Here is a 24,660-nt window from a genome sequence, read left to right on the forward strand (position 1 = left end):
CAGGTTTGTCAAAGATCAGATAGTTGTAGATATGCAGCATCATTTCTGAGGGCTCTGTTCTGTTCCATTGATCTATGTCTCTGTTGTGGTACCAGTACCATGCTGTTTTGGTTACTGTAGCCTTGTAGCATAGTTTGAAGTCAGGTAGCATGATGCCTCCAGCTTTGTTCTTTTGGCTAAGGATTGACTTGGCCATGCGGGCTCTTTTTTGGTTCCATATGAACTTTAAAGTAGTTTTTTCCAATTCTGTGAAGAAAGTCATTGGTAGCTTGATGGGGATGGCATTGAATCTATAAATTACCTTGGGCAGTATGGCCATTTTCACGATATTGATTCTTCCAACCCATGAGCATGGAATGTTCTTCCATTTGTTTGTATCCTCTTTTATTTCATTGAGCAGTGGTTTGTAGTTCTCCTTGAAGAGTTCTTTCACATCCCTTGTAAGTTGGATTCCTAGGTATTTTATTCTCTTTGAAGCAATTGTGAATGGGAGTTCACTCATGATTTGGCTCTCTGTTTGTCTGTGATTGGTGTACAAGAATGCTTGCGATTTTTGTATATTGATTTTGTATCCTGAGACTTTGCTGAAGTTGCTAATCAGCTTAAGGAGATTTTGGGCTGAGACAATGGGGTTTTCTAGATATACAATCATGTCATCTGCAAACAGGGACAATTTGACTTCCTCTTTTCCTAATTGAATACCCTTTATTTCCTTCTCCTGCCTGATTGCCCTGGCCAGAACTTCCAGCACTATGTTGAATAGGAGTGGTGAGAGAGGGCATCCCTGTCTTGTGCCAGTTTTCAAAGGGCATGCTTCCAGTTTTTGCCCATTCAGTATGATATTGGCTGTGGGTTTGTCATAGATAGCTCTTATTATTTTGAGATACGTCCCATCAGTACCTAATTCATTGAGAGTTTTTAGCATGAAGGGTTGTTGAATTTTGTCAAAGGCCTTTTCTGCATCTATTTAGATAATCATATGGTTTTTGTCTTTGGTTCCGTTTATATGCTGGATTACATTTATTGATTTGCGTATGTTGAACCAGCCTTGCATCCCAGGGATGAAGCCCACTTGATCATGGTGGATAAGCTTTTTGATGTGCTACTGGATTCGGTTTGCCAGTATTTTATTGAGGATTTTTGCATCAATGTTCATCAAGGATATTGGTCTGAAATTCTCTTTTTTGGTTATGTCTCTGCCAGGCTTTGGTATCAGGACGATGCTGGCCTCATAAAATGTGTTAGGGAGGATTCCCTCTTTTTCTATTGATTGGAATAGTTTCAGAAGGAATGGTACCAGTTCCTCCTTGTACCTCTGGTAGAATTTGGCTGTGAATCCATCAGGTCCTGGACTCTTTTTGGTTGGTAAGCTATTGATTATTGCCACAATTTCAGAGCCTGTTATTGGTCTATTCAGAGATTCAACTTCTTCCTGGTTTAGTCTTGGGAGGGTGTATTTGTCGAGGAATTTATCCATTTCTTCTAGATTTTCTAGTTTATTTGCATAGAGGTGTTTGTAGTATTCTCTGATGGTAGATTGTATTTCTGTGGGATCGGTGGTGATATCCCCTTTTTCATTTTTTAGTGCATCTATTTGATTCTTCTCTCTTTTCTTCTTTATTAGTCTTGCTAGCGGTCTATCAATTTTGTTGATCTTTTCAAAAAACCAGCTCCTGGATTCATTAATTTTTTGAAGGGTTTTTTGTGTCTCTATTTCCTTCAGTTCTGCTCTGATTTTAGTTATTTCTAGCCTTCTGCTAGCTTTTGAATGTGTTTGCTCTTGCTTTTCTAGTTCTTTTAATTGTGATATTAGGGTGTGATGTTAGGCTGTCAATTTTGGATCTTTCCTGCTTTCTCTTGTGGGCATTTAGTGCTATAAATTTCCCTCTACACACTGCTTTCAACGTGTCCCAGAGATTCTGGTATGTTGTGTCTTTGTTCTCATTGGTTTCAAAGAACATCTTTATTTCTGCCTTCATGACTACCCAATAGTCATTCAGGAGCAGGTTGTTCAGTTTCCATGTAGTTGAGCGGTTTTGAGTGAGTTTCTTAATCCTGAGTTCTAGTTTGATTGCACTGTGGTCTGAGAGACAGTTTGTTATAATTTCTGTTCTTTTACATTTGCTGAGGAGAGCTTTACTTCCAACTATGTGGTCAATTTTGGAATAGGTGTGGTGTGGTGCTGAAAAAAATGTATATTCTGTTGATTTTGGGTGGAGAGTTCTGTAGATGTCTATTAGGTCCACTTTATGCAGAGCTGAGTTCAATTCCTGGATATCCTTGTTAACTTTCTGTCTCGTTGATCTGTCTAATGTTGACAGTGGGGTGTTAAAATCTCCCATTATTATTGTGTTGGAGTTTAAGTCCCTTTGTAGGTCACTCAGGACTTGCTTTATGAATCTGGGTGCTCCTGTGTTGGGTGCACATATATTTAGGATAGTTAGCTCTTCTTGTTGAATTGATCCCTTTACCATTACGTAATGGCCTTCTTTGTCTCTTTTGATCTTTGTTGGTTTAAAGTCTATTTTATCAGAATTGCAAACCCTGCCTTTTTTTGTTTTCCATTTGCTTGATAGATCTTCCTCCATCCCTTTATTTTGAGTCTATGTGTGTCTCTGCACGTGAGATGGGTTTCCTGAATACAACACACTGATGGGTCCTGACTCCTTTGATCCAGTTTGCCAGTCTGTGTCTTTTAATTGGAGCATTTAGCCCATTTACATTTAAAGTTAATATTGTTATGTGTGAATCTGATCCTGTCATTATGATGTTAGTTGGTTATTTTGCTCGTTAGTTGATGCAGTTTTTTCCTAGCCTCGATGGTCTTTACAATTTGGCATGTTTTTCCAGTGGCTGGTACCGGTTGTTCCTTTCCATGTTTAGTGCTTCCTTCAGGAGCTCTTTTAGGGCAGGCCTGGTGGTGACAAAATCACTCAGCGTTTGCTTGTCTGTAAAGTATTTTATTTCTCCTTCACTTATGAAGCTTAGTTTGGCTGGATATGAAATTCTGGGTGGAAAATTCTTTTCTTTAAGAATGTTGAATATCAGCCCCACTCTCTTCTGGCTTGTAGAGTTTCTGCCGAGACATCAGCTGTTAGTCTGATGGGCTTCCCTTTGTGGGTAACCCGACCTTTCTCTCTGGCTGCCCTTAACATTTTTTCTTCATTTCAACTTTGGTGAATCTGACAATTATGTGTCTTGGAGTTGCTCTTCTCAAGGATATCTTTGTGGCATTCTCTGTATTTCCTGAATCTGAATGTTGGCCTGCCTTGCTAGATTGGGGAAGTTCTCCTGGAGAATATCTTGCAGAGTGTTTTCCAACTTGGTTGCATTCTCCCCGTCATTTTCAGGTACACCAATCAGACGTAGGTTTGGTCTTTTCACATAGTCCCAAATTTCTTGGATGCTTTGTTCATTTCTCTGTATTCTTTTTTCTCTAAACTTCCCTTGTCGCTTCATTTCATTCATTTCATCTTCCATCAGCGATACCCTTTCTTCCAGTTGATCGCATCTGGTACTGAGGCTTCTGCAATCTTCGCGTAGTTCTCGAAACTTGGCTTTCAGCTCCATCAGCTCCTTTAAGCCCTTCTCTCCATTGGTTATTCTAGTTATCCATTCTTCTAATTTTTTTTCAAAGTTTTTAACTTTTTTGCTATTGTTTTGAATTTCCGCCCGTAGCTCAGAGTAGTTTGATCGTCTGAAGCCTTCTTCTCTGAACTCGTCAAAGTCATCCTCCATCCAGCTTTGTTCCGTTGCTGGTGAGGAACTGCGTTCCTTTGGAGGAGGAGAGGTGCTCTGCTTTTTAGAGTTTCCAGTTTTTCTGCTCTGTTTTTTCCCCATCTTTGTGGTTTTATCTACTTTTGGTCTTTGATGATGGTGATGTACAGATGGGTTTTTGGTGTGGATGTCCTTTCTGTTTGTTAGTTTTCCTTCTACCAGACAGGACCCTCAGCTGCAGGTCTGTTGGAGTTTACTAGAGGTCCACTCCAGACCCTGTTTGGCTGGGTGTCAGCAACGGTGGCTGCACAACAGCAGATTTTCGTGAGACCACAAGTTCAGCTGTCTGATAGTTCCTCTGGAAGTTTTGTCTCAGAGGAGTACCCGGCCGAGTGAGGTGTCAGTCTGTCCCTACTCGGGGGGTGCCTCCCAGTTAGGCTGCTCAGGGGTGAGGGACCCACTTTAGGAGGCAGTCTGTCCGTTCTCAGATTTCCAGCTGCGTGCTGGGAGAACCACTACTCTCTTCAATGCTGTCAGTCAGACAGGGACATTTAAGTCTGTGGAGGTTCCTGCTGACTTTTTGTTTGTCTGTGCCCTGCCCCCAGAGGTGGAGCCTAGAGAGGCAGGCAGGCCTCCTTGAGCTGTGGTGGGCTCCACCCAGTTTGAGCTTCCTGGCTGCTTTGTTTACCTAAGCAAGCCTGGGCAATGGCGGGCGCCCCTCCCCCAGCCTTGCTGCCGCCTGGCAGCTTGATCTCAGACTGCTGTGCTAGCAATCAGCCAGACTCCGTGGGCATAGGACCCTCCAAGCCAGGTGCGGGACACAAACTCCTGGTGTGCTGTTTTCCAGGCCCATTGGAAAAGCGCAGTATTAGGGTGGGACTGACCCGATATTCCAGGTGCCGTCTGTTACCCCTTTCTTTGACTAGGAAAGGGAACTCCCTGACCCCTTGCGCTTCCCGAGTGAGGCAATGCCTCGCCCGGCTTTGGCTCGCGCACAGTGCGCTGCACCGATTGTCCTGCACCCACTGTTTGGCACTCCCAAGTGAGATGAAACCGGTACCTCATACAAATGCAGAAATCACCCGTCTTCTGTGTTGCTCAGGCTGGGAGCTATAGATTGGAGCTGTTCCTATTCGGCCGTCTTGGCTCCACCCCCGTGATCTGTCATTCTTAAGTTAGATGTTAGCTGCAGGTTTTTCATAGGTACGTTTTATCAGGTTAAGAAAGCTCCCTTGAGGCCGGGCACGGTGGCTCACGCTTGTAATCCCAGCACTTTGGGTGGCCAAGGCAGGCGGATCACGAGGTCAGGAGATCGAGACCATGGTGAAACCCCGTCTCTACTAAAAATCCAAAAAAAAAAATTAGCCGGGCGTGGTGGCGGGCGCCTGTAGTCCCAGCTACTCGGAGAGGCTGAGGCAGGAGAATGGCGTGAACCCAGGAGGCAGAGCTTGCAGTGAGCCAAGATTGTGCCACTGCACTCCAGCCTGGGCGACAGAGCGAGACTCCGTCTCAAAAAAAAAAAAAAATAAAGCTCCCTTGTATTCCTAGCTTGCTCAGAGTTTTTTTTGGTTTTTTGGTTTTTTTAAATCAAGAATGAATGCTGAACTGGGTCAAATGCTTTTTCTGCACCTATTGAAATGATTATATGGTTTTTCTTCTTTAGCCTATTGATATGTCAATAACACTGATTTATTTTCAAATGTCGAAGCAGCCTTGCATTCCCAAAATACGTCCCACATAGTCATGCAACATTATTCTTTTTTAAATTTATATATTGTTGGATTTGATATGCTAGGACTTGTTGAGGCTTTTTTGGTCTATATTCATGAGGGACACTGGTCTGCAATTTTCTTTTTTGTAATATTTTCATCTGGTTTTGATGTCATGGTAAGCAAATGACATAAATTAGCTGGAAAGCATTGCCTTCACTTATATATTCTGGAAAGTTTATGTAAAATTTATATATATTTTCCTTCCTTCTTTTCCTTCCTTCTTTCCTTCCTTCCTTCTTTCCTTTCCTTCCTTTCCTTCCTTCTCTTTCATTTTCTTTCTTTCTTTCTCTTTCTTTCTTTCTTCCTTTCTTTCCTTCCCTTTCTTTCCTTCTTTCTTTTCTTTATCTCTCTTTCCTTCCTTCTCTTTCTTTCTCTATCTCTCTCTCTCTTTCTCTCCTTCCTTCCTTCTTTCCTTTTCTTTAATTTACTTTACTTTCTGACAGTCTTGCTCTGTCACTGGCTGGAGTGCAGTGGTGCAATCTGAGCTCACTGCAACCTCTGCCTCCTAGGCTCAGGCAATTCTTCTGCCTCAGCCTCCCAAGTAGCTGAGATTACAGGTGTACACCACCATGCCTGGCTAATTTTTTTGGTATTTTTAGTAGAGACGGGGTTTCATTATGTTGGCTAGGCTGGTCTCAAACTCATGACCTCAAGTGATCGGCTCGCCTCAGCCTCCTGAAGTGCTGGGATTATAGGCATGAGCCACTGTGCCCAGTCTTATTATTTTTTTCTTAAATATTTGGTACAATTTGCCAGTTTGGCCTCAAATTTTCTCTATTGAAAACTTTTAAACTATGAATTCAATTTTGTCAGCTAATATAGGACTATTCAGGTTATTTATTTCAAGTAAGCTTTGGAAATTTATGACTTTCAAGTGTTTGTTGATTTCACCTAAGCTTCTAAATTTATAGACAGTGAGTTTCTTGTAATATTCTTTTATATCCTTGTAATGTCTGTAGTGATTTGTAATGACGTAGCCTCTTTGATTCTTGTATCTGTGTTTTCTCTCTCCCTTGTTTTTCTTGATCAGTCTAGTTAGATGGTTATCTTTATCAAATATATTAATCTTTATAAAAATCAGCTGCAGTTTGACTGATTTTCTGTAGCGTTCTTCTCAATTCCATTTATTTCTGTTCTTATTTCCTTGCTTCTGCTTGCTTTGGGTTTTTCTCTTTTTCCTAGTATCTAAAGATAGAAGCTTAGATCACTGACAGACTAGTTTTCTAGTATAATATGCCATGAATTTTAAATCTATTTTGAAATAAGAACATGCAAAGGCAAAAAAGAAAAGCATAATATTTTTTCTATATTAAATTTTGTTTATAGTTTTAGAATATTAACTGCCATGTAGAAAATGTAATGAATAAATAATTTAAAATCAAAAGAAACTTGACTGACAAAAATCCAATGTCTGTCTCTACTTCCCTCCCCAAACATTCTCACCTTGCCATTTCTCCCAATAAGCGTGTGGACTTTTAACTAAATTTCATCTAAGAATCAAGAAAGTGAGATGTTTGTACATATTCTCTTAAATGAAAGAGTCCAGACTGTTACTGTAAATTCCTCAAGAATGGTGACATAATCCCAAACCATAAAAAGACAATAAAAATTAAGGTATTTTCTCAATCTAAGGGCTAGGAAAAAGAAAAACAAAACACGCAAAAAAACTTTGCAAACATTATTCCATTTCTGAAAGACAACGCATGCATACATGAGCAAGTTTATAAAAGCTTCACTGGAAAAATGGAACCCAAAAATGTTAAATAACTTGTACAAGCTACCTATCAAGTTAGCACTACAACTGGAAGTCTAATTCAGTTCTGAGTTTAAGCATAATGTATTTTTCCCACTAAATTATATTCCCCTTCCATAGATCTTATCAAGTTGAAATTATTTTGCCTTTGGGAGTAAATTACGGACAAGAAGAAACATCTTATCCAAAGAAAATTAGTTTCTACAATACTTATATATATAGATATCTAAGAGCTGTTTTGCCGATTAATTTCAATTGGAGTATAAGGTATTAGTTTTAGGTGTTGTGTATTTTGCTATACTAGAAAGAATGTGCTGGGCCCGTAAAAAGTAAGCACCCAATTCTCAGTAATGAGAGATCCAGTAAGAAGGGAGCCCTTGTTTTATGCAGTGGCCACAATGGAAGACTATGCCCCTGTTCTTCACCAGAGAAACAGGGAAAAATAAATTCTGGCCAGAGAGTAGAGTTGCCACAGGAGACACGTTGCTTATTTCTATGGTGCATGGAGGTCCATGTAAATTCCTAAGCCTTCCCCCAGCAAATAACTTGAAGTGGGAAAGGAAGAAACCATGTAACAGTAGAAGCCAAGCCGTGGTATCAATGCATATGCTACCATTATATCCAATGCTATCAATCACATCCATATGGTTGGACCATAAAAGTTCACTTTCAGACCAAAAATGGAGAAGATTAGGACAAGTTGTTGGTGCTGTTTTGTTTTGTTTTTTTCTTATCAGTGCTCCTAATAAATAAATCTCTATCTAAAAATGTTGGGTATTAGGAAAGCATAATTGAATTGGCCCAGATAAATGGGTAAATGAGAATTAGGCCCAGCTTTTACCCTTTTGTAGTCATTTACCCACTGCTATCAGCTACAAGTCCACCCTTCTGTATTCTGCTCAAAGATGTAAGGGCTGAAAATCTGCAGACTACATATCCCAAACTCCCTTGCCCACTGGCTTCCAGGTTAGGTTGTGCCCATGAGTAATAGTCATGTACAGTTGGAAGGCAGAAGAATGGAAGAAGGAATTCCATTGCCAGCACCAGCTATACCGTTAACTCCTGAAAAATACTAATACTAGCCAGGCTAACAAGTACCAGCACCAATGATGTGGTCCTCCCCACCCGCTCCAAGATCTGGGTATCTCTTCAGAAGTGTGGAACTAAACAGTTGTCCCCTGCCCTGACAGTTCTTTCTAAACACTAGCTGCTATGAGGATCCGCATAATTCTAAGCAACCAGGATGCAGCCCTCTTCAGAGATCCCTGCATCAGCTCCTCAGACCTCCTCTGAGTTCCTAGGCTCTGGTAACAATACTTCTTTCATTTTATTTCTCCAGTCCTATAGGCCATAGCTGTTTCCTACTACTTGGGTTACTCCAATCATAATGTCTCCTTTCTGCTCTCTCAACCTTCTAACACATTGTAAGCCAATTATCTGTATTAAAATGCTTCTGTTTTAAAAGTTTAGCATATTTCCTGTTTCCCAGCCTGGTCTGAGACTGAAAAAGTCATCTGCCTCTAACTAGAACATACTCTACCATCTCACTTCCTGCCGCCCTCCATCCCCCATTGAAGCTGTCCCAACTCAGGACCATCTAAAAAGAGAACTGTTCATCTTAAAGTAAAGGAAGAGAGTAACCCTAAATAAAACAGATAAAAACATATGAGATAGATTTAGGTGGACAATGCTTGCAAATGAGTAAATTATATCCTGGATATAGTGTGGGGTAAAATTGTGTAAGATTTTTGAAATGGACAAAATGATTACTGAACATCATTTCAATAGAATGGCTGGAACATCCAGGAATTGGGTGACAACATAGAAGTGTGTGCCTTTGTCTTTGACTAGGCTAGTTTACAAATCTCAACATATATAACATAATGGCAATGCAAAGTTTACTGTCCATAGCTATGCAAATGACTCCCATTCATGGCAGTGCAAATGAATTGCCAGGTAAAGAAAATAAATCTCTAAATCAAATCCTTATTTTGATTGGCTCTAATACCTTATTGGTGCTCCATGTGAAAATAAAACCTAAAAGCTGTTGAAATAAAAAAAAAAACAACACTTTAAGTCTTGAGAGAGATGTGACTGTTATCTGAGTCACATATGGTTACAACTTCTGTTCTTGGATTATACATTAAATCACATTTTTCTTGTTTTGTACAATAACTAGAGAGAATTAAATGATGTCAAGGACCAAAACCTCCTGCCTTCTTCATTAATGACCCTTGTTATAGATTAACATCCCTTTTGTCATTCTGCTTCACTTAGACCAAATAACAGAAAACCTATGATTATTGTACCCTCTATAAAAAAAGTTAAAAAAAATTTTTAACATCCCCCCGCCAAAAAAAGCACTGCCTATAACCAACCAAACTGCTGTAACTATGCACCAGCCCTGTATGAATAATGTCATAATCCTGCTAAAAACTCTTGTGCCTCTGCCTATATAAATGAAATCTTAACTTCCCTACTTTGGACCACTGACTGCATTCCTTTAGAGGTGGTGTTTCTGGGTGGTCCATGCTCATATTTTGCTATTGAATAAATTACCTTTAAATTAGATTCTGACCCTTTTGATTATTTTATGTTGACATTCATTAATGAGTTAAATAAATTCTCTGAAATGTGTTCATTTTATGTGATATGTATAAGGATAAATAAAATGAAATTTTCTTTGCTTAAAAAGGAGAAGCAGCTGGCCATTCAGGGTTTATCTCCTTAAAAACAGTAACAGGCCCAATACTTTGGTCCAAATTTGATAAACCTAATCTCCAGATTTTACAATGAAAAATCATCAGTATTCCAACCGTTGGAACTGTAAATACATATTTCCTAAATTACAACTAAGGAAACTCTCAGGATGCATACAGACTATCATAAAGAACATCCACTTTTCTCTTGAAAAGAGAAAAGAGGTTTACATTATTCTTTCTTCTACTGAACTGTGAAATTCTGCCCAGACTTTGTAGTCTCCCCTGGACTATCTACATGCATGTAATCTGATATGCATATTCAACAATAAATTGAATTTCTATGTCTATACTAATATGGGGAAGTATTTTGTTGGCAGGATTTTTTTCATTACACCAACATACATTTAAAAATGTATTTATCATAAATATAAAAAGTACTTACTATAATATAAACAGAGTACTTTTTTTGTAATTCCACATAAAATACGCCAAAATTTAAAGTAATAGTTTTAGTCAGAAAGAATGAAACAAGCTTTGTCAGTTAACAATCAGTGTAAAATAAGAAATTCTAAACTATACAGCCCGTTTTAGTGGTAATAGACTTGGTTTTAAAAAAATGTAACCCTTTAACAGTAGACATTTAAATGCATTGGCAATATAGCATGAAATTGACTGTGCTAAATGATGTGAAATAATAAGACAAATAATAAGGTCTGAGTGAAATAATAAGACAAAGACGTCTTCTAAAAGCAAGTTAAATAAAACCATACTTGGGGGGAAAACCTAGCCAAACATAAAGAGTATCTATAAATTATATTTTAATTTTTAATTTTTAAACAACATTAAGATATTAAGATAGATTTTAGTATTAATCCTTTAAAACCTATTTTAACACACAGATTTTAACACAACAAATTAACATCAACTATGTAAATATAGAATTTTCAGTATGAAAAATAAAATTTTACCATTTTCCTAGCAATTCTCCCCAAGAATACAGGATCTTCTCAGGACAATCCTTAGACACATCACCTGTTCCACTTGAGAGTTCATTATCACTCTCTGCAGAAGAAACACAAAAACCAACAAACATTATTTTACATATTACAGTAGATACTTTATATATCGTACAACAAGAAACATGACTCCGTGTCTAATAAAACCAGCTTCTCTTCATATTATTACATGCATTGCAAAAATAACAGTAAGAACTTCATTAATTTACCTTCAATGCCTAGATATTTTAAAAGAACAAACTTCTATGGAAATCTCATATACAGTTTACATAACATGAAATGGAAAATACCTATAAATAAATAGCTGTATCCAAAGAGCAATGTTTAAAGGCTAATGGTAGCACAACTGGAAATTCCTATATGGTGTTCTACTCACCAGATATTCTCAAATTTTATTAATGGGACCAACAAACATAAAAATTAAGGGTCCAACATATATACCTAAATGTAACACTGAGAAACATATATATTATGATATAAACACACAAACAACCAGAAATGTAAAAAAAAAAAAAAAAAAAAAAAAGTTAGGTTTCTTAAGATGTATTCGTAAAAAAAAAAAAGATATTTTTAACTAAAGGAAAATTGAAACTGGCCTTTTTATATGGCAATTTTACAAAACACCTCAAAATGTAAAATAATAGTTTAAGAAAGAATATGGGTTGATTTACAGTTTACAATCGGTGGTGAAAACGACCAATACTAAACTCTATAAACCTTTTAAGCAGTAGCAGAGGCAGTAGAGAAAGGAAAGAAAGAACAATAGACATAATTTACCTAATATAAAATAGTCTTTGACACAGTACTACATAAGAAAAGGCTGGAGAAGTACTATCGGAATAAAATAAGATAGCTGAAAATCTATCTGGCAGATAACAAGTACCAAAGTTTTATCAACACTGTGACAGTATAATAGGGATTGGCATTTAGTGGCTCCCACAGGGATCTGTATTACTTAGCATACCACAAAATCCAATGATCCAAGTATATGCAACATCAGAAAACATTAACGTAATAAGTAATGGTTTATTTGGCCAGGTTAAAACATTAGGTCATAGCCATACAAAAAAGATTTGATGACATATTTAGTAAAATATAACCAAAATATGTCCACATACAGAGACAAATGTTTCATCATCTTTAAAGCAATACTAGGTAAATAAGAATTATAAGGGACATTTAATGCAAAAAGTGAACATTATTCTGGTAATTAAAATGAAGGCAAACAGAGTACACACTAGCATGACTTCACATAAGCAACTATATGAAGCTTGTAATAAGTTCATCATGAAAATAACAGATATTTTAAAAGTTAAAGCAAATGAAATATTACTACTATAGAAGTAATGTAAATAGAAACAACTAAAGCTTTAGTGTTACAATACCCTGAGGAACTATCCCACGTAAACAACTATCTTTTATAACATTTATAATTTTTTATTTAAACTGAGGCACTTTCTATAGTGAAAGGGGACTATTAAAAATTATTCTCAGTCAAGTGCAGTGGCTCAGGCCTGTAATCCCAGCACTTTGGGAGCTCAGGAGTTTGAGACCAGCCTGGGCAACATGGTAAAACCCTGTTTCTATCAAAATTACAAAAAATTAGCTGGGCATGGTGGCGTACTCCTATACTCCCAGCTACTCAGGAGGCTGAGATGGGAGGATCACTTGAGCCTGGGTGGCCACAGTTGCAGTGAGCCAAGATTGTGCCACTGCACTCCAGCCTGAGTGACAGAGTGAGACCTCATCTCAAAAAAAAAAAAAATTATTCTGGAAGACAGGTTAAACTCAGACTATGTCACGCAAACAAGGACTGAAAGTTGGCCCACTTATAAACTGGTACCAAGTATAGGTACTTATAAATTGGTATTCAATTAAGCAGGATCCAAGATCATCCCATCTAATACTCTACTCTGATCCACAGTAACTAATAATATGCCAAGGTTTCAGGCTATTTGATGATGTTGTACATGCCAAATTAGAGACCAAAATCTAGGAACACAATGAAAACAAAAAAGAGAAAAGGAAATAAACATTCCTGGATATTATAAATCTTGATTATAATAAAAATTAGACAATAATACTGACGACAAAATCTTTCAAATTAGTAATACTCTTGTTGGGAAAGGAATTCCTAAGCATAAGAACAAAATCAAGATACCATTAAAAAGATTTAAAAATCTGACTATAATTTAAAAAAATCTATGACTGTATAGAGTATGCATATTTTTTAAAAGCAAAAAAAATTTCCAACATTTGACAAACGGCTATTTTCACTAATATATCACAATCTTACTAATCAATAGAATAAAGAAAAATCCAACAGAAAACTGAGCTAAGGATATCAACACAGTACAGGTCAAAATATGTTAAAACATGACTAAAATAAAAATGTTATAGAAAACCCCATTTCATGAATCTTTTAAATGCAAATTAAAACAATGAAACATACCTACCAATTACATTGACAGAGAGTATAAAAATTGATAATACTTAGTTTTCCTAAAAGCATAAGGAAACAGGCAAGAAGGTTGATGTTTAAATAAGAACAATCTTTTTGAATTTATTAAGATGCTAAGTTAATATATCATTCGATCAAATTTATTCTCCAGAAACACATAACTCGAAAGACATATTTGTAACAGGATTTTTAGTGTATCACTGCTTGTAATAGTAAGAAACTGAACTATCAGCAATCCATCAATATGTTTTACTAACTAAATTATGGTATATTCAAGAGTATTCCAGAGAACACGATCAAGTAATTTAAAGGAATGGGATAAATTGGTCTATGCTGGCAACCACGGGTGGGAGGACAAGGATACTGCCCGGTAATCTGCTTGTGTGCGTGCATGAGAGGTGGAAGGCCTCCAACTCTGGCCTTCCGCACTGACTGTTCTAGCACCACATTTCCAGCCATGAACCAGTTTGGTACCCAGTTGGTAGAAGCCACAGTGACCTTGTCACAGCTGCTGAAAGCCCGCGGCAACAAACACCTTGACAAAATTGGTATGTCTTTGGATGTTGAAAGAAACGAAAAAAGCAGAATTTTCCAAAACTAAACAGAAGACTCCAGCAATTTAGGATGAGAATACAATGGGTACTCCAACAGAATTCTGGTTTTGGTAAACCAGTCTAAGCTGCAGAGGAAGAGTAATGCCTGGAAAGAGACATCCTCATGGATAATCATTGGCCTTGCAGTTAGAAAGTCATCTGGAATTGGAAAAGGAATTAGTCCTATGAATTGTCCACATCTAAGTGACAAGAATACAGAACACTATTTTCCAGTGTTAAAAAGAAAGGCAAGCCTTCTGAAACAAAATGAAGTGCATAGAAAACCAGCTGCAGTTCTCAAGAGACCTAACCAGCTAAACAGAAAAAATAACATTATGTCCAATTTTACCAAGAGAGGAAATAAATTAAGCCATCAGAAAGACACTTCACAGGTAACTTTTCTTTTCGGAAGAGGCCTGAAGAAGGTTCAGGCCCAGTTGAACACGGAACAACTGCTAGATGATGTAGTAACAAAGAGAACTAGTCAGCACCAGACTTCTATCACAAACACAGGAATTTGACTGTATCTATTGATAACTCTGGAACAGTACCATGCCCAGCAACTGAGAAACCATGATTAATTCATATTGCTATACCTTCATTCTTTAAAACACGGCAGCAAGAGAATGTAAAGAAAGTTCCAATGGGTGTTCCCCTACAATTTGACATAAATAGTATTAGAAAACAGATAGAGATGGCTTTGAATGAGCAGTTTGGGATCCTGAGAAAACAAAGAGCCACTCTCACATATAACAAAGGAGGAAGTCACTTTTTAACTGTGGAATAAATCCCACGTTACAGGGACTATTGTGTGACGACTGTGTTTGAAAAGCTGAATTGCTTGAAGGGTTCTTCACAGAAATTCAGAAACTTTACTTCAAAATATTTATAAGGCTAAGTAACACTTATTTTTCAAGGTTTAAAAAAAAGGATAAAATAATGCCCTGAAAGAATAACAGGGAGTATACGTATCTGTTCTTAGACTTCACAAATGGCTCAGGCAGAACCATTATCTGTTTGACTTCTTTAGCTCCTTGAGCAGAAGAAAATGGCAGAAAGATATTGCTAGTGCTAAACATTTTTTTTTTCCTCTGGAGATGGAGTCTGGCTCTGTCGCCCAGGCTGGAGTGCAGTGGCACCATCTCAGCTCACTGCAACCTTCACCTTTTGGGTTCAAGTGATTCTCCTGTCTCAGCCTCCAAAGTAGCTGGGACTACAGGGGCCCGCCACCAAACCCGGCTAATTTTTTTTTTAGATTTTTAGAGATGAGGTTTCACCATTTTGGCCAGGTGGGTCTCAAACTCCTGACCTCAAGTGATCTGTCCACCTCAGCCTCCCAAAGTGCTGGGATGACAGGGGTGAGCCACCACGCCCCGCCTAGTGCTGAACTTTTAACAAGAAATGTGGTTGCAGGAATTAGTCTCAGTTTAAAATGTTAGTGTTTAAAGGCTGTAAATGCATATTTACAAAGTTGTCCGATAGGGCCTTGGAGGAGAAGGTCCAATGTAAAAATCTGAAAATTTGGTTAGTAAAAGAAAGCATAAGAGGAAGTAGTAACTTGAAGGACAAATAACTGAGACGAAAAACTCAAAACTCAGGTTCTAGGTATACTGTTTGGATTTAGTGTAGTCTTGAGTCTAGTGTCCACAAATAATTCTTCAAATGATGTTTAGAAGAATTATAATTATTAAAATGAATTCAGTACCCTGGATATTTTGATAGTAAAATTAATAGCCATAAAGTGCTAGACTTCTTACTTGAGAAGTTAAATTTTATAAGCTTTAGAGCTTGCTAAATTAAATAATTTATAGCTCCAAAGACAAAAATATACTGACATTTGTCACCAAAAAAAAAAATCAAAATTTATAATAGAGTTACATTGTAACCTTGTTGTTTACCTTTCACTCTGATTTCTTGTATGGTATAAATTAAAGTTCAGAGAGCAGAGTAAGATGACAGAATAGAAGCCTACACCAATCACACCCCCACACTCCCTGGAACACCAAATTTTAACAACCATCTGCACACAGAAAAACACTGTCATAAGAACCAAACATCAGGTAAGCAATCACAGCGCATGGTTTTAACTTTGTATTACCAAAAGAGGCATTGAGGAAGGATGGCGAGACAGTCCTGAGTTGCTGATACCACCCCACCCACATCCTTCAGCAGCCACCGTGTGGTGCAGAAAGGCAATTTGTGCACTTTGGGGATAAAGAACACAGCAACTGGGGGACTTCACATTGAATTCACTGCTGCCCTGTCACAGCGGAGGACAGAGCCATCCTAGGTTCAGCTAGCTCCCACACACAGAGGGAGCATTTGGACCAGCCCTAGCCAGCAGGGAAACACCCATAGCAAACACCCATCGCAGCAGATGGAACTTGAGTTGCTCAGCAAGCCTCAACACAGTGGGCTGAAATGCTCTGGGATCCTAGGTAAACTTGAAAGCCATCTAGAATGCAAAGACTGCAATTCCTAGGCAACTCCTAGCATGAGGCTTGACTTAGAGCTAGTGAAATAGGGTGGCATGTGACCCAGAGAGACACCAGCTGGCACGGCTAAGGGAGTGCTTGCGTCACCACTCCCCCAACCCCAGGCAGTGAAGCTCCCAGCAAGAAAGTGTCTCCTTCTTTCTGCTTAAGGAGAGGACATCAAAGAGTAAAGAGGACTCTGTCTTGCATCTTGGACACCAGGTCACTCACAACAGACTAAGGTAATGGGCAGAGTCATGAGGCCTCAATTCCAGGCCCCAGCTCCTGGACGACATTTCTAGACACACCCTGGGCCAAAAAGGATCCCACTGCCTTGAGGGAAGAACCCAGTCCTGGAAGGATTTATCATCTGCTAACTAAAGAACCCTTGGGCCCTGAACAACCACCACTGATACCCACGGAGTACACCATTGATCTTGGGCTCTGAGACATGCTGGTTTCAGGGGTGACCCAGCACAATGCAAAATAAATAAAATTGGAGATAAAAAAGAGACATTACAATGGATACTGCAGAAATTCAATGGATCATTTGTGGCTACTATGAGCAACCATATGCCAATAAATGGAAAAATCTAGAAGAAATTAATAAATTCCTAGACATATACAACCTACCAACATTGAACCATGAAGAAATCCAAAAGCTGAACAGAACAATAAGAAGTAACAAGATCGAAGTCGTAATAAAGCCTCTAAGTAAAGAATAACTTGAGACTTGATGGCTTCACTGCTGAACTCTATCAAATATTTAAAGAACTAATACCAATCCTACCCAAACTATTCTGAAAAACAGAGGAAGAGGGAATACTTCCAAACTTACTCTAGGAGGCCAGTATTACCCTGATACCAAAACCAAAGACATATCAAAAAAGGGAAACTGTAGGCCAATATCAGTGATGTACACTGATCCAAAAATTGGCAACAAAATACAAGCAAACATGAATTCAACAATACATTAAAAGGATCATTCATCATGACCAAATAGGATTTATCCCTGGGATGTAAGAATGGTTCGACATATGCAAATAAATCAATGTGATCCATCATATCAACAGAATGAAGTACAAAAATCATATGAGCATTTCAATTAATGCTGAAAAAGCACTCAATAAACTTCATCATTCCTTCATAATAAAAACCCTCAAAAAAATGGGGATAGAAGAAACATACCTCAATATAACAAAAGCCAAATATGAGAGACCCACAGCTAGTATCATACTGAATGGGGAAAAACTGAAAGTCTTTCTTCTAAGATCTAGAACAAGACAAGGATGCCCACTGTCACCACTGTTATCCAGCAAAGTACTGAAAGTTCTAGCTAAAGCAGTCATACAAGAGAAAGAAATAAAGGACATTCAACCTAGGAATACAGCCAACTAGGGAAGTGAAAGATCACTACAAGGAGAACTACAAACCACTGCTCAAAGAAATCAGAGATGACAAAAACAAATGAAAAACATTCCACGCTCATACACAGGAAGAAGCAATATTGTGAAAATGGCCAAACTGCCCAGTGCAATTTACATATTCAATGCTACTTCTATTAAACTACCATTGACATTCTTCAAAGAACTAGAAAAAACTATTTTAAAATTCATATGGAACCCCAGAAAAGCTTGAATAGCCAAGGCAATCCTAAGCAAAAAGAAACAAAGCTGGAGACATCATGCTACATTACTTCAAACTATACTACAGGGCTACGGTAACCAAGACAGCATGGCACTGATATAAGAACAGACACATAGACCAATGGACCAGAACAGAGAACCCAGCAATAAGATCGCACATCTACAACTATCTGCAACAAATCTGACAAAAGCAAGCAATGGGGAAATGATTCCCTATTCAATAAATGGCACTGGGATAACTGGCTAGCCGTATGCAGAAGATTAAAACTGGACCCCTTCCTTACACCATGCACAAAAATCAACTCAAGATAGATTATTGACTTAAATGTAAAACCCAAAACTATAAAAACCCTTAAAGACAACCTCAGCAATACCATTCGAGACATCAGCACAAAGATTTCATGATGAAGATGCCAAAAGCAACTGCAACAACAGCAAAAATTGATAAATGGTATCTAATTAAACTGAAGATCTTCTGGCACAGCAAAAACAACAGTAACAACAAAACACTATCAACAGAGTAAACAGACAACCTACAGAATGGGAGAACATTTTTGCAATTTATGCATCTGACAAAAGTCTAATATCCAGCATCTATAAGTAACTTAAACAAATTTACAAGAGAAAAACAACCCCATTAAAAAGTGGGCAAAGGACATGAACAAACGTCTCTCAAAAAAAGACATACATGGGGCCAAGAATCAATGAAAAAACCTCAACAACACTGATCATTAGAGAAATACAAATCAAAACCACAATGAGATACCATTTCACACCAGTCAGAATGGCTATTATTAAAAAGTCAAAAATAACACATGCTGGCGAGGTTGTGGAGAAAAAGAAATGCTTATACACTGTTGGTGGAAGTGTAAGTTAGTTCTGCCTTTGTGGAAGACAGTGTGGTGATTCCTCAAAGACCTAAAGACAGAAATACCATTTGACCCAGCAATCCCATTACTGGGTATACCCAAAGAAATATAAATTGTTCTATTATAAAGACACATGCACATGTATATTCATTGCAAAACTATTCACAATAGCAAAGACATGAAATCAACCTAAATACCCATCAATGATAGACTGGATAAAGAAAATGTGGCACATATACACAATGGAATAATATGTAGCCATAAAAAAATGAGATCACGTCCTTTGCAGGGACATGGATGGAGATGGAGACCATCATCCTTAGAAAACTAATGCAGGAACAAAAAACTGAATAGTGCGTGTTCTCACTTACAAGTGGGAGCTGAATGGTGAGAACACATGGGCACATAGAGGGGAACAATACACACTAGGGCCTATCGGATGGCTGAGGGTGAGAGGAGGCAGAGGATCAGGAAAAGTAATTAATGGGTACTAGACTTAATACCTGGATGATTAAATAATCTGTAAAACAAACCCCCATGACACACATTTACCTATGTAACAATCTGCACATGTACCACAGAACTTAAAATAAAAGCATTTTTAAAAAAGTAGAAATAAAGGACATTCATACTGCAAAGGAAGAAGTCACATTAAACTTGCTTGCAGATGATACGATCTTATATTTGGAAAAAACTGAAGTCTCCACTAAAAAAACCACTAGAACTGATAAATTCAATAAAGTTTCAGGATATAAAATAAACATACAAAAATCAGTAGCATTTCTATATGCCAACAGTGAACAATTTAAAAAGGAAATCAAAAAAGTAATCCCATTTATAATGGCTACAAATAAAATTAAATACATACAAATTAACTCAACCAAAGAAGTGAAAGATCTCTATAATAAAAACTATAAAATGCTGATGAAAAAACTGAAGAGGACGCCAAAAAATACAAATATATTTCATGTTCATGGACTGGAAGAATCAATATCCTTTAAATGTCCAGACTACCCAAAGCAATCTACAGATTCAATGTAATCCCTACCAAAATACCAATGACATTCTTCACAGAAATAGAAAAAATATCCTAAAATTTATATGAAATCACAATAGACTCAGAATAGTCAAAGCTATTCTGAGCAAAAAAAAACAAAACAAAACTGGAGCAATCACATTACTGACTTCAAATTATACCACAGAGCTACAGTAACCAAAACAGCATGGGACTTGCATGAGAAAAGACATAGAGACCAATGGAACAGAAGACAGAACACAGAAACTAAGTCCACGCATCTACAGTGAACTCTCTTTTGACAAAGATGCCAAAAATATACATTCGAGAAAGGATAGTCTCTTCAATAAATGGTGCCGGGAAAACTGAATATCCATAGGCAGAGGGATGAAACTAGGCCCCTAACTCTTACCATATACAAAAACCAAATCAAAATGGATTAAAGACTTAAATCTAAGACCTAAACCTAGGAAGCTACTACAAGAAAACATTAGGGAAACTCTCGAGAACATCAATCTGAGCAAAAACTTATTGAGTAATATCCCACAAGCACAGGCAACCAAAGCAAACATGAACAAATGAGATCATATCAAGTTAAAAAGCTTCTGCACAGCAAAGGATACAATCAACAAAGTGAAGAGACAACCCACAGAATGGGAGAAAATATTTGCAAACTACCCAACTGACAATGGATTAATAGCCAGAATATATAAGGAGCTAAAACAACTCCATAGAAAAGAATATAAAAATCCAATTTAAAAATGGACAAAAGATTTTAATAGAAGTTTCTCAAAAGACATACAGATGGCAAAGAGGCATATGAGAAGGTGCTCAATGTCATTGATCATCAGGAAAATGCAAATCAAAACTACAATGAGCTATCATCTCACCTCAGTTAAAATAGCTTATATCCAAAAGTCATGCAACAGCAAATATTGGTGAGGATGTATAGAAAAGGGAATTTTTGTACACTGTTGGTGGGAATGTAAATTAGTACAGCCACTATGGAGAACAGTTTGGAGTTTCCTCAAAAAAACAAAAATAGAGCTACTATATGGATCCAGCAATCCCACTGCTGGGTATACACCCACAAGAAAGGAAATGAGTATATTAAAGAGATATCTGCACTCCCATGTTTACTGCAGCACTACTCACAACAGCCAAGATTTGGAAGCAACCTAAGCTGCTTTATCCATTCATCAACAGATGAATGGATAAAGAAAATGTGGTACATATACACAATGGAATACTATTCAGCCACAGAAAAGAATGAGAGTCTGTCATTTGCAACAACATAATTGGAACTGGAGGTCATTTTGTTAAGTGAATAAGCCAGGAACAGAAAGACAAACATCAAATGTACTCACTTATCTGGAGGAGCTAAAAATTAAAACAACTGAACTCAGGGAGATAGAGAATAGAAGGATGGTTACCAAAAGATGGGAAAGGTAGTAGGGGGACAGGGTGGAGGTAGGGATAGTTAATGAGTTAAAAAAATAAAGTTAGAAATAATGAATAGAGGCCAGGCATCGTGGCTCACCTGTAATCCTAGGACTCTGGAAGGGCAAGGCAGGCGGATCACCTGAGGTCAGAAGTTTGAGACCAGCCTGGCCAACATGGTGAAACCCCGTGTCTACTCAAAATACAAAAATCAGCCGGATGTGGTGGCGCACGTCTGTAGTCCCAGCTACTCTGGAAGCTGAGGCATGAGAATTGCTTGAATCTAGGAGGAGGAGGTTGCTGTGAGCCAAGATCACACCACTACACTCCAGCCTGGGCAACAGAGCGAGACTCTATTCCCAAAAAAAAAAAAAAAAAGGAGGCCAGGCGCTGTGGCTCACGCCTGTAATCCCAGCACTTTGGGAGGCTGAGGTGGGTGGATCACCTGAGGTCAGGAGTTCAAGAACAGCCTGACCAACATGGAGAAACCCCATCTCTACTAAAAATACAAAATTACCTGGGTGTGGTGGTGCATGCCTGTAATCCCAGCTACTCAAGAGGCTGAGGCAGGAGAATCGCTTGAACCTGGGAGGCGGAGGTTGCAGTGAGCCAAGATCGAGATCTCACCACTGCACTCCAGCCTGGGCAACAAGAATGAAACTCTGTCTCAAAAAAAAAAAGAAATAATGAATAAAATTAGTAGTTAATAATACAATAGGGAGACTATAATCAATAATAATTGTACATTTTAAAATAACTAAGAGTATACTAGGATTGTTTTAACACAAAGGATGTTTCAGATGATAGATACACAATTTTCCATGATGTCATTATTATGCAATGCATGGCTGTACCAAAATAGCTCATGTATCATATAACTATATACAGCTACTATATATCCACAAATTTTTTTTTTTTTTTTGAGACGGAGTCTCGCTCTGTCGCCCAGGCTGGAGTGCAGTGGCGCCATCTCGGCTCACTGCAAGCTCCACCTCCCGGGTTCATGCCATTCTCCTGCCTCAGCCTCCTGAGTAGCTGGGACTCCAGGCACTCACCACCACGCCCAGCTAATTTTTTGTATTTTTTAGTAGAGACGGCGTTTCACCGTGTTAGCCAGGATGGTCTCAATCTCCTGACCTTGTGATCTGCCTGCCTTGGCCTCCCAAAGTGCTGGGATTACAGGCGTGAGCCACCGTGCCCGGCCAAAATTTAAAAAATAAATAAAATGAATAAAAAAGGTAAATATCAAGTCCAATATTAAAAGAGGAGATGAAAACTAGAAAAAGTAGTTAATTAATTAAAAATCAACAATTTATGGGGAGAAAAGAGTTCCTCCCTCCACTTCTGATGGGATGGGAGGAGTTAGTCTGTTGTGCCAAGATACTGCTAAAAGTCCTCAGATGTTGTATACTGTAAATTACGGTATAATGCCAAATGCACCAAAATACTCCAGCTACAAGTTATATGTTTGGTCATTTTGAAGCTTGGCATATTAGCTTACTATAATGTTAAAAACATCTAAGTAAGCGTTAGTTTCTCTAGAGCATATTATTAGGGTTGACTTTTCCTGCAAAACAAAACAAAACATTATCATTCTTATTTTCATAAATAATGTAACTTTTATGACTATACAGATCTTTTTTTAAAAACTGTAAGAAATTATGCCAAACTATTAATAGCAATTATGTTTCAGTACCTCCAACAGTATCTTATCACATAGCAAGCACTAAATAGTTAGGGAATACTTCTTTTATTTATGAGTTTTATATTTCTGAAATATCCTAATCTCTTATAAGTATGCATAATGATAAAAAGCATGGCAAAAAAAATTTTAACTTTTGAACAATCCCTATTGCTATATGAAACAAAAACCTATTATTATAAACCCCAACGATAAGCCATAAAATCTCACTGTTAACAACAATTATTGTCTTCCTGACAATCTCCCAAATTATTTTCCACTACAAAAGGATATTAGAACTATAAAAACCTAGATTAGCAGACGAGAACCACAGGAAAATAAAAGATAATAAGCACAATTTGAAGTAAAACCAGATCCCTGATGAACAAGTAAGGGAGAGGCAACAGCAAATCAGGGGCCAAACAGTTGGATGGAAAAACAGTACTTGGCAAAAGAGGCTGGGAACCCCAGGCTCTTATGAAATGTCTTCCTTTTTTATCTATATTCCACTCACTGTTCTAAATTTTAAAGGCATTAACCCATTTAATCCTCTAAAAACCTAATGAGGTAGTCACTATTAGTTTGCCCATTTTAAAAATTAGAAAATTGAGGCAGAGAGAGGTTAAGTAACTTGCCCAAGGTTACCATGCTAATAAATGATAAAAGGTTAGAATTCAACCTGTGTTTGAATCCAGAGTCAAATACTACCTTCCCTTATAATTTTTCCCATCATGTTTTGTAAAGGAGGCTGTATCTGGCATTCAGCAGATACCAGTCTGTGTGCCAAGTGCCAATATCCAGTAAATGTTGGGCACTCATGCCAAAAATAGAAAAGCTAGGCACATTAAAGGAACATGCCCAAGAAACAGTAAATTGGGGGCAAGATTTAATTGAGAGACTTCAAGGGGTAAAATTCCCCTTGATGCCCAGAAAGAACAAAAATGAAATGAATATCCCAGTGACATCAAGCGTATGACCCAGATCTATCTTCCTCTCTGAAGAAACCAACAATCATGAATATTTTAAACACTTGGCAGCCTGCCAGAGAGGAAGAAAGGAGCTGAAGAAAAGTAAATTAAATTTCCTACTGTAGTAGATAAGACAAGTTTCTAGATAGGATGAATAAACTAAAAAGGAAATAAGAATGAAAAAGACACTGGAGACCAAAGTGCAGTAAAATCCACACCGAGAAAGCCTGCAAGTAGAACATGACAAAGAAGAAAACAGAAGGAACAATGCAACCGTGCAGATATGTAAACGGGTAATTGAAGGTTTTGAAAAAGCAACTGTATCCCATTATACATAGAAAAAAATAGGGAGGACAAATAATAGAAAGAAGCTTAGCTAAATCCTACTTTTCCATCATAATTCAGGTTAGGGGTTACCCTTTTCTGGCTGGGTTAAATACTGCCCCCTCTAGGCCCATATCATCATAGCACTTAGCATGTCATATTATAATTATAATTTTCCTCTACATTTTCTCCCATCATACTATGAGTTTCGTGATAGTAATGGCCACTT

The 24,660-nt window shown here is 37.8% G+C and overlaps 1 protein-coding gene across 5 annotated transcripts in view; it reads right to left on the reverse strand.

Moving 5' to 3' along the window:
- The window catches only part of RABGAP1L (RAB GTPase activating protein 1 like), an 856,710-nt gene that overhangs the window by 634,723 nt on the left and 197,327 nt on the right, over window positions 1-24,660 (reverse strand). For all 5 annotated transcript variants that reach the window (XM_030823945.1, XM_012511351.2, XM_030823947.1 and 2 more), the window contains one exon: window positions 10,913-11,006. In XM_030823945.1, coding sequence (XP_030679805.1) covers window positions 10,913-11,006 — 94 coding nt within the window. The remainder of the gene's footprint in view (window positions 1-10,912; window positions 11,007-24,660) is intronic.

This window comes from Nomascus leucogenys, chromosome 12 (assembly GCF_006542625.1).
Source record: "Nomascus leucogenys isolate Asia chromosome 12, Asia_NLE_v1, whole genome shotgun sequence".
Classification (NCBI taxonomy): Eukaryota; Metazoa; Chordata; class Mammalia; order Primates; family Hylobatidae; genus Nomascus; species Nomascus leucogenys.